General features: G+C 39.5%; 1 protein-coding gene across 1 annotated transcript in view; it reads left to right on the top strand.

Moving 5' to 3' along the window:
• Positions 1 to 8,933: 8,933 nt before the first annotated feature.
• MRPL48 (mitochondrial ribosomal protein L48) overlaps positions 8,934 to 14,209 on the top strand; it is a 53,732-nt gene continuing 48,456 nt past the window's right edge. Inside the window, exon 1 of the mRNA XM_019744399.2 lies at positions 8,934 to 9,103. Coding sequence (XP_019599958.2) covers positions 9,083 to 9,103 — 21 coding nt within the window. The 5' untranslated portion in view covers positions 8,934 to 9,082. The remainder of the gene's footprint in view (positions 9,104 to 14,209) is intronic.

The raw sequence follows: 14,209 nt of genomic DNA, 5'->3' as shown, positions 1-14,209 counted from the left end.
TTGGAACCCTCAGACATTGCTGGTGGGAATGTAAAATGATGCAGCTGCTGCAGAACACAGTATGGCAGTTCCTCAAAAAGTTAAGATATAGAATTACCACATGATCCAGCAATTTGACTCCTAAAAATATATTCAAAAAAATTGAAAGCAAGGAATCAAATACTTGTATATGAATGTTCATAGCAGCATTATTCACCAATAGTCAAAAGGTAGAAACTCAAGTGTCTATCAACAGATGACTGAATAAACAAATTGTGATATATCCATGAACTATAATACTATTCAGTCATAAAATGTTATGAAGGGTTCAGACGATTGATACACGCTACAACCTTGAAATCATTCTATTTAGTGAAATAAGCCAGAAACAAATGGACAAATATTGCATGATTCTACTTCCCTGAACCACCTAGAATAGGCAAATTCAAAGAAACAGAAAGTTGATTAAGAGATTACCACAGGCAGATGGAAGTGGGTAATGGGGAGGTTATTACTTAATGGGTAGAATTTCTGTTTGGGATGATGAAAATTTTTGGAGATAATGGTGATGGTTACACAATACTGTGAATGTAGTTAATGCCATTGAATTGTACATTTAAAATTGTTCAAATGGAAAATTTTATGTTATATACATTTTGAAAAAAAAAAAAAAAAAAGTTAAAAAAATGAGCTAGGCCTTGGACCTGGTGGTTTCTAAGTAGGGTGGTTATAAGATCCAGAACAGTTCACATTTATGACTGTTGTGCTAATCGTAATTATTAATAGTATCCCCTTAGGCTTTCAAAGCTGTCCTAGTTTGAACAATAGATTATGCGGTCACCCTATCTCTAAGGATCTCTGATTTCCAGTGGCTCTCAGATCTTAACGACGGGCATTAGGACCGTGTAAAGGTTTTGTAATGACATCACCTCTGGAAAACTAAAACCTGGCCAGCAGGGAACTGGAAGAAGTGTAGCAGACATCTGCACCTCACGCAAATGCTCAGCTCCCAAGTGGGAAACCACTCTTTCCACTGAGTCCCGATAGTCCGCGACTAAGGAGAAACACAGGGAAGGTACTGCTGAGGTGGTGCAAGTAAACGGCCCCACCCTCTTGCGTCCTGCCACACTCTGCATGGCCAGCCCGGTGGAAGCCGGGGAGGGACCGCCCCATCCCTCGCAGGACCCAACGGGGCAGGCCTTAGGAATCAAACATTGTTCAGCGGGCCAATGGGGAGAGGCAAGGGGCGGGAACCATGGGAGGAGGGACCTTCTGCCGGAGGGCGTTGGGGGTGGCCTTGGGACCCGTCGAGCCTCGCTGCCACGTAATTCCCAGCTTTTGCGGCTGGATTTTGCCCCGTAGAGTGCCACAGTCAGCACTTCCGGGTTGGACTCTAGCTGAGCGGATCAGTTCCCACCCTATCCAGTGCTAGTCCTTCCCCTTCAAAAATAGCCCTTGTCAAAGCCCAGTTGGCCCCTTCCTCTTTTTTACGATGACTCATCTCTGTCCCAACACCGAGATAAATTGGCGGCGCCAGGTGTGACCCGACACGTTTGAACTTAAAACATTTTTTTCTGATTATAAAAATACATGCATAATTTAGAATATTAGGAAATTGGGAAAAGCATAATGAAAATGAAAATTATTTTCCTATCAACATGAAACAATCATGATTACCTTTGGTCATTCTTATTTTTTTCCTTCCTGTATATAAGACAATTTGGACAATGCTGTAAAAAGTTAGGTATTGTTTGTTACATACTATTTTTCTTTGTCATTTAAATTATCTGCAGAGTATAAAGTTTTCCATGGATAAATGTACCATAATTTTCATATTTTCCCATGGGCATTTAAACACTTGGAACTTTAAGTGAAAAGCTGATAGAGGAGAGACAGCTGAGAACTGGCTAGGCCACAACTTCATCCTCCCTCTGTAAACTTGTTCTACAAGAATTACAACATTTTAGAGCCTTTAAGACTTTAAAGTCTTAGGGTTCTAGAGTATTACAACCTTGAGAAACTCAGAATCATAACACCTTGAGGGTGGTAAGGACCTCTGAAGAAACAAATCTAAAACTTCACAAAATGTAGGAGTAGCTAACAATCATAGAGCCTTCTCAAAAGTTGGGTCCTTCATATTTAGAATGTCATCTCTTACTAGCTCTACTCAATCTCTCTCCTGTGTTAAAATGGCTCTAACAAGTCCACACAGACTTGTCAAGAAATAAGTTAGGACTTTCAGTTCCAACTTCTTCCTAGCTAGCAGCTTCCCTAGGTATGTAAATGCTATTTTCTTGCACTACCATTTCTAATTAGGTAAGTAAGCAAGACAGAAAAGGGGAAGTTTTACATGGATTTATTTGCTTGTTTATTTGATAGGAGAGAAATAAATTTTGGTCTCTTTTGTTCCCTGCCATGAAATGCTGGGGGTAGAGGGTCCGACTGCTCAGGGGCTCTGTAACAATGAAAACTTGGCCTGAATGTGGGTCTCAAACTAACAATTATCAAATGAGATAAAGCTGAGTGGCAGTGGTTGAATAAAAAGAGCACTCAACTACGGTAGAGACTAAAAACCTGGATCCACTTTCTGTGTGATGTTGAGCAAGTCACTTCACCTCTCTGAGTCTTAATTTCCTTATCTTGTGTTGAGGATATAAGTCCTTTACTTACTTCATAAGACTGTGATGAAGAACAATTGAGAAAATGTCTGTAAGTGTTTTAGAAAAAAGAAGGCCCTGTGTTGTTATTATTGGATGGTATAAAATTTTTAATAAGAAAGTTTTGAAACTTTTAAAGAGTCATTATAATTCAGAAAATTGGGGGACAAGATGTGGCAAAAGTCAAGTGGCACAGTAACTCTTCTAGGCATATATGGCTGAGCATATAGGAGAGTCCTTCATGAGGTCAGTGGCCACTTCTTATACCATGAAGGCATTATCAGCTCAGGGTGACTTCGTTTTACTCTCAAGAGTTTGTCTCTTTGGCTTGGGAGGAACAGAATTATCTGAAGTGGTTGAAGGGTGGAGATTTGTTGAGCATTTCATTGTTAGGATATACATGCTGGAGGACGCTGAAATACCGAGCAGACCAGTTTCAGGAAGAGTTGGGATTCAAGAGAGGGTGGTTTGGATTCAAGAAGGGGCTAAGGGACCACAATAGTGTTGGAAGGTCTGGCTTTTTCTCTTAGCCAGACGAAGAATAATCTGTTCACTTGAATTGAGCCTTAGTTTCCTCATTTGTAAAATGAAAATAACAATAGTAGAAATGTTATCTAAGTTGGTTACCACCTATCAATGGCAGAAAGACCATTAGAGATGGAAGAGCTTTGGGAATTACACACACACACACACACACACACACACACACACTCACACACACACACTATGGACAAAAGGGGAGCTGTTCTAATTAAAGCAGAAGGCAGGAGTTTGGGAGGGTAGCCACATCCACTTGGCCTTTCCTTGATCTTAGAGCTCCTAGTCCATTACCCTCATTGTACAGATTTGGACAGTGAGGTCTGAAGAGAGGAAGTGACTGGCTCCAGGTCACATAATGGTAGTGGTGGGACTTGAACCCAGATTTCTTGAACCCCACTATGGTGTTCTTTCCCTGAGTATAAGCTGCTTCCTAAAACATAATAAGTGTGTATAAAAGGCTGGTATTGCCAGGAATCAAAGTATTAAGACTCCAAGGTAAAGGACATGAAGAGACAATTCACAAAGGAAATACAATTGTATAACAAAACATGGGGAAAGTTTCGATCATATTAACAACAGAAAATGAAGATTATGCAATTTATAAACTACCAAATTTGCAAATATTTTTGATATGCATTTTTCACTTACCAAATTTTGAAAGTGTTCAAATATATTAATATTCGATGCTTATGAAAGTGTGGTAAAAAATGAAACACAGAGAAATAAAGTCATAGCGTTTTGGCAAAATATACCAAAACCTCAAAATGAATCTAGCACTAATTTTACTTCTCATGATAGCTATCATAAGAAAGTAATTTTAACATGAAAATTTAGTATAACCTGTAATATTTAAAGTAAAAAATTTAGGATCTAATGATACATCTTTATAATAGAAAATTATGCAACTACAAAGTGATATTTGCTATGAGTTTTTAATAAACTAGGGAATAGTTGATGTCATACTGGAAACAAAATTGCCTGTAAAATTGGATGCAGACTATATTCAAACTACTTTTTTTTTTTACAGAGTCTGGTAGACTTGTGGGTTTTTGTTTTTGTTTTTTAATTGGGAAAGGGGAGCAGGACACTATTGGGGAACAGTGTGTACTTCCAGGACTTTTTTCCAAGTCAAGTTGTTGTCCTTTCAATCTTAGTTGTGGAGGGCACAGCTCAGCTCCAGGTCCCGTTGTTAGTTGCAGGGGTCACAGCCCACTATCCCTTGCGGGACTCCAGGAATTGAACCTGCAACTTTGTGGTTGAGAGCCCGCGCTCCAACCAACCGAGCCATCCGGGAGGCAGCTCAGCTCAAGGTGCTGTGTTCAATCTTAGTTGCAGGGGGCAGAGCCCACCATCCCTTGCGGGACTTGAGGAATTGAACTGGCAACCTTGTGGTTGAGAGCCCACTGGCCCATGTGGGAATCGAACCGGCAGGCTTCGGAGTTAGGAGCATGGAGCTCTAACCACCGGGCCGGCCCTATTCAAACTATTTTTTAAAGACATGTGAAAAAGAGAAATATAATGAAATGTTAACATCCTGTCTTTGGATTGTTTGATTTTTTTTATTTTAATTTTTCTGTCTTCTCCAAATGCTTTACAGCAAGTATGTCCCCTTTTTTTTTAATTTTTAAATTTTTTTCTAAGAAAAGGCTTTCAGAGACTCAAATAAGAGTAACTTATCATGAGAACCATTTATATTTTTATTAGCAAACGTTGGGGCTAAGGTGTTAGTACTCTTCCGCAAGCCCAATGTTTGTCCACAGATATTTTCTAGTGCCTCCTATGTGTACATGCTATGAAGATGCTGAGAGAAACATAATGCTGAATCAGACAAGGATTCTAAAATCAAGGGCCATGGTCTGGTGATCAGACAAAACACATCTGCAAATAACTATAATACAAAAGATCAAGTCTATAAGGGAGGTCTAGGAAAATATGTTGAACAGAGTTATCGATGTAGATGTAAAGGGTATGTGAATAGGAGTGGTTGGAATGGTAACTTGGAGATAGATCATGAGAGCTATGGATGCCAAGGTAAGGAGTGTGTTGTTAATTGGAGGGCTTTAAGTAGCTATTGAAGGCTTTGTTTTGTTTTGATTTATTTTGTTTTTAAAATTATAATCTTCATGATATGTACTTTAGAAAGGCAGCTTTTGGAAATGTACTGGAATGTGGATGAGACTGAACCCTGGTAGATTAATCAGAAGCCAGCAAAATAGTTCAGGTGAGACACAGTGAAAGTGGACCCTAGGAAGTAGATGTGAAGGCAAAGAGGAGGAGGCATTCAAATAAAGTCAGATTAGAAGCTCCTGTCTCAGTAGGTCAAGGAGGCAGTACTGTCTTCTGAGGAATTTATTTCAAAATTGGCTCCCACATCAAGATTTTGTAAAATCTGCATCTGTGTCTCCTAATCCCAAACTGCCAGGCAGGAGAATTACACTAGAGGCTATGAGTAGATTGCCAGAGTGAAATTACGGTTTTTCTATTTCTGTTTTTCAGTACACATGTGATATCTGGGGCTCAGGCAGCAGCAACTGCAACAGATTCTTCCTAGTCCATAAGAAAAGTTTTTCTTTTGTTAAATAATGGTGTAAACTATAAAAGGTAGTTTTGTGCAGGCCAGCCTGAAAGGGATGGGAGGAGAGGAGAGATGATAGCCTCTCAGGTGTCCAGGTATTCCAGTATCTCTATGCTGGAGGAGCTTTGTGCAGCAGGCACTCTCCCACTAACTTGAACACAGGTTCTGGGCTTCTAGAAAGATTCTTGACAAGTTACACACCTAGCTGCTTGGTGAGTGGTTCTCCCTTCCTAATTCTTACAGGCTTCTATGACCTCACTAATCACTTGAGCTTCCTCTTGCATACTCTTTCATCATCCTTTCTTCCTCTCTCCAGGGTGAGGTCATTCCCACTCACTTGGCCAGGCCCTGCACAAGCAGAAAACTCCTGGTAAAGTATAGGTTGGGGAGTCGGCACCATCCTTTTCTGACTTTTCCTAGGTAGCCAGCAATCGTCTACCGATGGCTTTGTATCATTTTTCTTTTAAGTATGATTTTCTTTGTATCAAAGCCATATCAAAAAATAGAAGCAGAAAAGTCCTACTGAAGCTAAAATACTTTTCAATGGCGTTACCTTAATGCATGTATTTTCATTTAAACCATAAATTAGAGCTATTTGTCACCCTTGGGAAACTTTTTATAGTAGGTACCACAGAAGTATTACTTTCAAGGAAGTTTAACCTGAGATCAAACATATTCTTCTAAAGGGCCTCCCTTTATTCTCTCTTGTTCCCTAAGGCTTTCTCTGATGTGTTGTACTGAGTACTGGAACAGTTTGTTTTGTTGTTTTTTTTAAAGCTTTTTAAAGAAGGCTGGCTTGTAAAAGTAAAGCCAGAAAGACAGTTCCTCCATTCTTTTTTTTTTCCTTTTCTTTTATTTTTGGTAGTGCAAGATCTTAGAAAATCTAAAAACTATAACAACATCTAGGTGCTTTTCAATATTCACTCATTCATGACTTTATTCAACATTTATTGGCGCAGCATTGTGTTCTACGACCTGTGCCAAATGTTGGGGATATAAAGAAACATGAAGAAAACTCCTTTAAGAATATGCTGCACGGGACTAAGTATAAGATGAAATAAACAAAGATTGGGAGACATCTGTCTGGAGGAGTAGGAGAAATTTATAGGACTGAGGAAGAAGTCGGTACTTCAGTGCATTTAGCCTTCATTGTTAGCTGTGAAAAGGCTGGCTTCACTGTTAGTTCCTCAGTTAAGTTGCTTGTGGCCCAAATTCATTTGTGCTGTGTCAATGCCAATTCACCAAATGCTGCTTTGAGATTTAGGGTTGGCAATGGGAGGAGCTCAGAGGTTCTAGTCTGCTTTTGGTGTTGACCATAAGAAGTGATTCCAGAGCTAAAAATCTACTGTCATTACCATGTTTTTTGTCACGTACCAGTAGTTTAAGCTTAGGCAAGCCATCTATCTTCCCTTCAGTTTTGTCATCTACAAAGTGAGAAAACATACCTATTATTCTACCTTTGATAAAATTGCATAAGGTTCATGCAAGTGGTTTGAAAAGTACAAAACAATAAACACAATAACATCGGTACTTGAGCTGGAAAAAAAGGATACTTTTTAAAAAATGCTCACAATTCAGTGGGAAAGATATATAAGTAAACAAATAGTTCTAAGACACTATGTTGAGGTCATGAAAAATGGTCTCTGCAAGTACAGTGGAGGAACACCATTGCTGAGAAGTGGATTTAAGAGGCTAAATAGGAAAGGTAACATTTAACAAGTGTTGGCAAGGATGTGGAGAAAAGGGAACCCTTGCACACCGTTGGTGGGAATGTAAATTAGTACAGCCATTATGAAAATGCAATATATATATATATATATATATATATATATATAAAATGGGAGATTACACCAGCCTTTAAAAAGAAGGAAAATCTGTCATTTGTGACATGGATGAACCTGGAGGACATTATGCTAAATAAATTAAACCATGCACAGAAAGATAAATACTCCATGATATCACTTATATGTGGAATCTGAAATAGCCAAACTCATAGGAGTATAGAATGATGGTGACCAGGGGTTGGGGTGGGGGGAGGGGCAAGTGGGAGATGTTAGTGAAAGGGTACAAAGTTCCAGTTATGTAGAACAAATAAGTCTGGAGATCTAATGTACAGCATAACGACTATAGTTAATAATACTGTATTGAGTACTGGAAATATGCTAAGACAGTAGATTTCAGGTGCTCTCATCACACATAAAAAGGTAACTGTAAGGAGATATGTTAACTAGCTTGACTGTAGTAATCATTTCACTATGTATATCAAATCATCATATTGTACACCTCATATATATACTTTTTTTAAATTAAAAAAATGTCACTCATAGAGATTAGTAGGGAGACAAAGACATAAACAGACAAGTATAAAGCAATGAGGAATTCCAATTACAGAGACAGAAAAACTCTTGTGTATGAAGGGAATATCTGGTTTCGTAAAGTAAACATCAAGTGAAATACCAAATATGCAGTTATTTTTATTGTTGCTGTTATTGCTGCTGCTACTGTTTTTGTTTATTATTGTTGTTCTTAGCAAGGAAAATATGTAAAAATTGGTAAATATAAACGGGGCTTCAGTGATAAGGAATTTGCTTTGTTGTCAGGAACCCTGCCAAGATTTTTTATTCTAAAAAAAAAAAAAAAGATTTTTTATTCTATGTGTTATCAATCCTTCCTATAATGAAATTCCAAGGAGCTACAAAGGTAGGTAGATCTGTGTCCCCCAAAGGAAGCCCTTAACTCCTATGAGGCAGAGTTGCTAAGAGACCATCTATAGAGACAAATCACAGTTAAGTGATGCAATGAGCATAATGCATTGTACACGGGCTCACTCAGTAAAAAAAACTGTTATCAATTATTATGAGGCAATTGAATGTCAGAAAAGTTCATTTAGGGTCAGCTTTTAAATAGTGGTTAGAAGTCAGATTTCCACGTCCAGTGCTAGAAGCTGTAATGAATTAATCAGACAGGATCTCAGTCCTTGAGGAACTCACAATTAAACATGGGCGATAGTAACAATACACAGTATGGTAGACGACACAGCAGAATTGTGTTCAAAGTATCTGAGCAACAAGAAATCGCAATTAATTCTGTCTGGAGAAAGTGAAGGTGACACTTGAGCTGTATAGTGAGGGCGGAGTCTGCGAGGGATTTCCAGACATTGAGTCTCACAAGCTGCCGGAACCAAGCTGCTGCGGGAGTTCAGTGAGTCTCGGTCGGTTATTGTTACTGGACCAGATCTAGGCCGTTCCGTCAGTGTTTTCAGCCGCCCAGGGATTGCGGCTGCTTGGCCCGATCTTCAGCTTGTGCAGTTAACAGGTCGTCACAGCAAAAGATGAACGGAGCTCTGGTAAAGGTAATGTAGGTTGCGCGCACGCTGTGTGCGGGGGCGGTGGTACGGAAGTGCAGAGCTGGGATGCGGCCACGGCTGTCAAAGCCTCTGCAGACATCCGGATAGGGACACTGGCGAGAACAAGGCTCTTCCCGGCAGCACATGCGGTGCCTTGTAATCAAAGGGTTGCGCGTCCTCCCCTCTGCTCCCGGCGCACTCGGCCGCACTGTCCCGCGCGCCACGCACCTGCCGTGAGCAACTCTCGCCGCCCATTGTACTGGAAAGAGAAGAGCCCCTCTGTGGGAATCACGACTCCAGAATACGTCCCAATAATCTGTATGACCTTGAGCAGTCGCTTTATTTCTGCGTTAAGTCATCAACTTCCAGAATTTTTTCTAAGAATACTGTTTTTGGCTTGCTGAACTGATGGGGATGTGAGGCTACTTGGCGATAAAGGAAGGGTAGTAATAAACTACATTATTACTTATAAAACCTTATTTAAGCGACTGCAGTAAAGCCATATGAACCACCATAAATGCATTCCTAGGCCTTCCCTTGTCTCAACAGATTGAACAGATTTCAGTTGTGCTTTTGCAATTGTTTCATGGTGTTTAGAATGACTTATTTTTAGCAATTTATGTTAAAATTTTATTTTAGGCATTAATTGCAGAGACTATATTTCCACGATGCATAGATTAGCATGATAATTACTGCTAATTGATCTACTGGTAGTTATCTTAGGGCAGCCCCTGAATTTCTTTAGTTTTGTTTTCTTAAGAGCCCAAACCTCATTTCACTCTGTATGAAATAACTCATGGTTGTTCACCTTAGACAAACTGTGAGAATTTGGCCATATTTGGTGAAAGGAGAATAGAAAAATATCAGAAAGTGTCAAAATTCTGTTGTTAACGATGATCAGATTGGTGAATTCACTCTCCTGCTCTGTTTGCCTTGATTCTGAGGGATGCTGAAAGGGAGAGATCATTTTTCAAGGGATATTTTTGACCATTCTATACTCCAGAAGGGCCCATGAAAATCTGTCATTAGGCCAACACGTGAAGATATAAGGGAATATAAGGCTCTTCCAACTCTGATGCCACTGTTTCCTTCCAGACTCCTTTGTTACTGACTTTACTCCTCCATCTACCCTGCTGCTTTGTCCAGATAGTCTCCTCTTTATTTGTCAAATGCTGAATTCCTGACCTTGATCTTGTGGAGCCTTCTCACTTGGAGTGCCCTCACCCTTCTCACCACTTATCCAAATGCTCCATCCTTCAAGACCCAGCTCATCTCATCTTTTCCGTAAAACCTTTCTGACCACTCCAGCTAATGTGCCTGTTTATTTTCTGAACTCCCAAATGCTATTATGTTTTGGCACCTAATCATGCAGTCTTGTAACCATCCTTGTCTCAGCCTTTCTGGAAATGTTAGTTAATACTTTACAGTTACAAGGAAAACCAATGGGATCTGCGTCAGACCTGGGTTCTATCTCTTGCTAGCTATATAACCTTAGGAATGTTATTGGACCTCTTTCTGCTTCAGTTTCATATATGTAAAATGTAGATGATGATGCCCACTCTGTGGAATTGTTGTTTATAATCTAAAAGATTATAGAAAATAGTGTAAGAGTACTTTGTAAGGTGTGAAGGACTATACAAGTAGGAATATTGATATTATTCTACAGTTAATAAACTGCTTCATTTTCATAATTTCATTTTTCCCCCCTTCTCCCTCCCACCCCCCGTTCTGGTTCAAGCCATTGTTTCTCAGTCTAGTTGTGTAGCTCACAGCTCCCTGGCCCATGTTGGTATTATGAGCTTTGCGCTGCCCCCGGCTAAGGCAGTTGGTCGCTGGTCGCAACCTCGGCGTTAGGAGCACGGCGCTCCAACCACCTGAGCCACCGGGCCAGCCCCATAATTTCATTTGATCTTCTTAATATTATGAGATAATCATAGCAGGTGCAAAATGCGGAAATGAAAACTACTGATACAGTGCCTGGTACATAACAGATTCTCTAATGTTCTCCTGAATGAATGAATGAATGAATGAATGAATGAATGAATGAATGAATGAATGCCTTGCTTATAGGGCAACAGCCTCTTAAATGGTAGTACTAAGACTGGAGCCTAAATTTTCTACCTCTCTAAGACCCCACTGCCTTTCCTTTTCTGAATATTTTCTATCTCCCTAATTCGGTAATAATCTTGGTTTTCCTCATCTGGGAAATGAAGCATGAAAACCTTCCCAGTTGTCAGTCCTTCCATCTTTGTAACTTATACACTCCATTAGACTGATCTTACATTCAATGTAATAATAATTTGCACATCTATTCTCCTCCCTAGAAAGATTTGAGGGTAAGCAACTGTATTTTCTTCATGTCTGTATGTACTTAGCCTACAGTGTACTTGGCTTAAAGTAGGTACCTGATAAATACTGAATGAATAAGTGAATGAACCAATGTTTACATTACATGGTAAGAACATGGTAGAGCTCAGACTAGAACTTCAAACTCTTAGCTCAGTGCTCTTTCTTTGGGGCCCTAAGAAGTTCTTAGCTTATAGTCGTCTCAAATTTTAGATGAGTGAGATGCTCAGCTTTACTGGAATAAAACTGGTGGAATCATGTACCTCTTTGGATCAACAGAAGTAATAGAGCAGGGTAGATCTGATTAAGACAGTAATGCTGATGTTCATCACACCCCAGAAAACATATTGATTGATCAAGATGACAGTCCAGAAGGAGCAACTCTGGGGACTGATCTCGTAGTTCAAGTGAAAACATTGAAGGATAACAGGGAACAAATAGCGGTGAGGACTAAAGCAAATGATAAACCAACAGACATGAATTAGGAGGACACAAGAACATAGGAAATAGGAGGATACAAATTTCAGAGTGCCAAGAAGGGTAGGGAGTCCAAAAGCCCAGGAAAATGCATTGAGAAGTTGGCTATATCATGGTTACTACTAGACTGTAAGTGGAGGACAGGGACATTTTTCTATTTTTGTTCATGGTTTTATCTTCAGCAGGTATTATAAATTATAATTTAATAAATGAGGAGCTAAACAAGCACTACCATTATCATCGCTGTTACTGATTTAACCATTAATAATGTGCCTTGCACTTGTTAAGCCCTTTTTTTGTTAAGCCCTTTTTATCTATTATGTAATTTAATCATATCAACAACTCTATGAGATCTACTTATAACCTCTTTAGAGAGGGATTTATTAACTTGATCACCAAATATTTATTCCACACCTGCTATGTGTCAGAGTATGCTAGATGCTGGGACGTAGCAGTTTCTGTTTTCATGGAGCGTATATTACTAGCCAGAGAGACTAATTAAACATATAATTACTTAACTTGTGATAAATGCCACAAAAGAAAGATCCTGGGTGCTGTGTGAGTGTATAAGAGCAGGATCTAAGTAAGTTTGAGCAGTCAGGAAAGTTTTCTTGAGGATGTTACATGACTAAGACTTAAAGAATGATAGAATTTAGATAGGGAAAGCATGTGCCGAGGCCCTGAAATGAGAACACACTGGGAATTCCAGATGGTCCTGAGGAAATTGGGAGGGAGAGAAGCAGAGGGGCTTGGACAAAGGGAGAGTGTGCAGAGGAGTATGGGGATGGGAGTTGGGGAGATAATACAGGAGTAGACTTGCATTTGAGGAGGTGACCACAGATATTTTGAAAGTTAATTTAGTCCTGGAGGAACTTAGGGAATTGGGCTTAACAGAGCTCAGCTGTGGTCTAGAAGTGCCATCCAGCAGCTATGCTGTGAGGCCAGATATTTCTTTTTTCCTTTTTTTAATACTGAGATATAATTCACATAGCATAATTTTCACCCTTTAAAAGTGGACAATTCTGTGGTTTTTAGTATATTCACAAAGTTGTGCAGCCATCACCACTATCTAATTCCAGGACATTTTCATTGCTCTAAAAAAAGAAAACCCTGTACCCATAAGCAGTCACTTCTCATTTCCTACCCCCGGTAACCACTAACCTGCTTTCTGTCTCTATGGATTTGTCTGTTCTGGTCATTTCATATAAATGAAATTAGAATGTGAGGCCAGGTATTTCTTAATGACTTGCCAAAGATCATACAACAAGTAAAATGGAAGTGCTGATATTCAAACCCAGGTCTGTGTGAATTCATAAACTGCTCCTAACTGCCATAAAGACTCCATGCAAACACAGACTTTGATATTCAGTGTATAGTCCATGTAGTAAACATATTCAGAAGAGAATGGCCAAAGGAAAATCTGTAAACAAAAGTAACTTGAAAGAACTTAGGAAAAAGTCAGCTAGAACACCACTAACTAGATATGTGCATTGGGCATATTAATTCACCTTTCTGAGCTTTGCTTTCCTCACAGTAAAATGGGAGTAGAAATGTCTACCTCACGGAATGGTTGTGAACATTTAAGGAAATGATGTTTGGCACATAGCAGGTGCCCAACAAAAGATAGGATTATTGAGACTATTATTACTAACATATGAACTTCACTAATATAAATTGGTATCACTCTTTTGAGAGGCAGTGTGGAAGAATGGAAAATGTGGGCTTTGGATTCAGTCAGACTTGGGTTTGAATTCTTGGCACTTCTTACCAAGCTTATAACTTTGGACAATTTACCTAAGCCTCTGTCTTTGACTCTATAAAATAGAGGCAGTTATCGCAATAATGCTTCTCTATCAGATGATTTGTATAAAGATTAATTGAAATAGTACATGTAAAATGCTTAGCACAAATGCTTATGTACTCAATAAGTAACAATCCTATTTTAAATAATATTTGTTAATATATAAATATATTCTGTTAATCGTCATAAAACAGCTCTCAGTTGCTTGAGTCATGGGCCCCTGACCCACTGCTATCACCACCCACCCGGGGGCTCTGGTGTCTGAAGCTACTCACACATTATAGGTTTTGCCCTGTGACTTCAGTTCCCTGGTAGCAGTGCAGTCCTTTCCCGGTTCTTGGCTCCCGAGCTCATGGGACAATTATTTTTGTAACCCATTGCAGCAGCTGTGTCCTCATTCATTCATTCACTAGCATCACCGCCTTCTCTTTCATTGGCTCCAGAGCTGGAGCTGCTCTTCATTTGCTGACTGGAAAGAGGGGATATTT

This window comes from Rhinolophus sinicus, linkage group LG06 (assembly GCF_036562045.2).
Source record: "Rhinolophus sinicus isolate RSC01 linkage group LG06, ASM3656204v1, whole genome shotgun sequence".
NCBI classification, from domain to species: Eukaryota; Metazoa; Chordata; class Mammalia; order Chiroptera; family Rhinolophidae; genus Rhinolophus; species Rhinolophus sinicus.
Note: the sequence above shows the minus strand (reverse complement) of the source record. Positions and strands in the feature narration are given on the sequence as shown.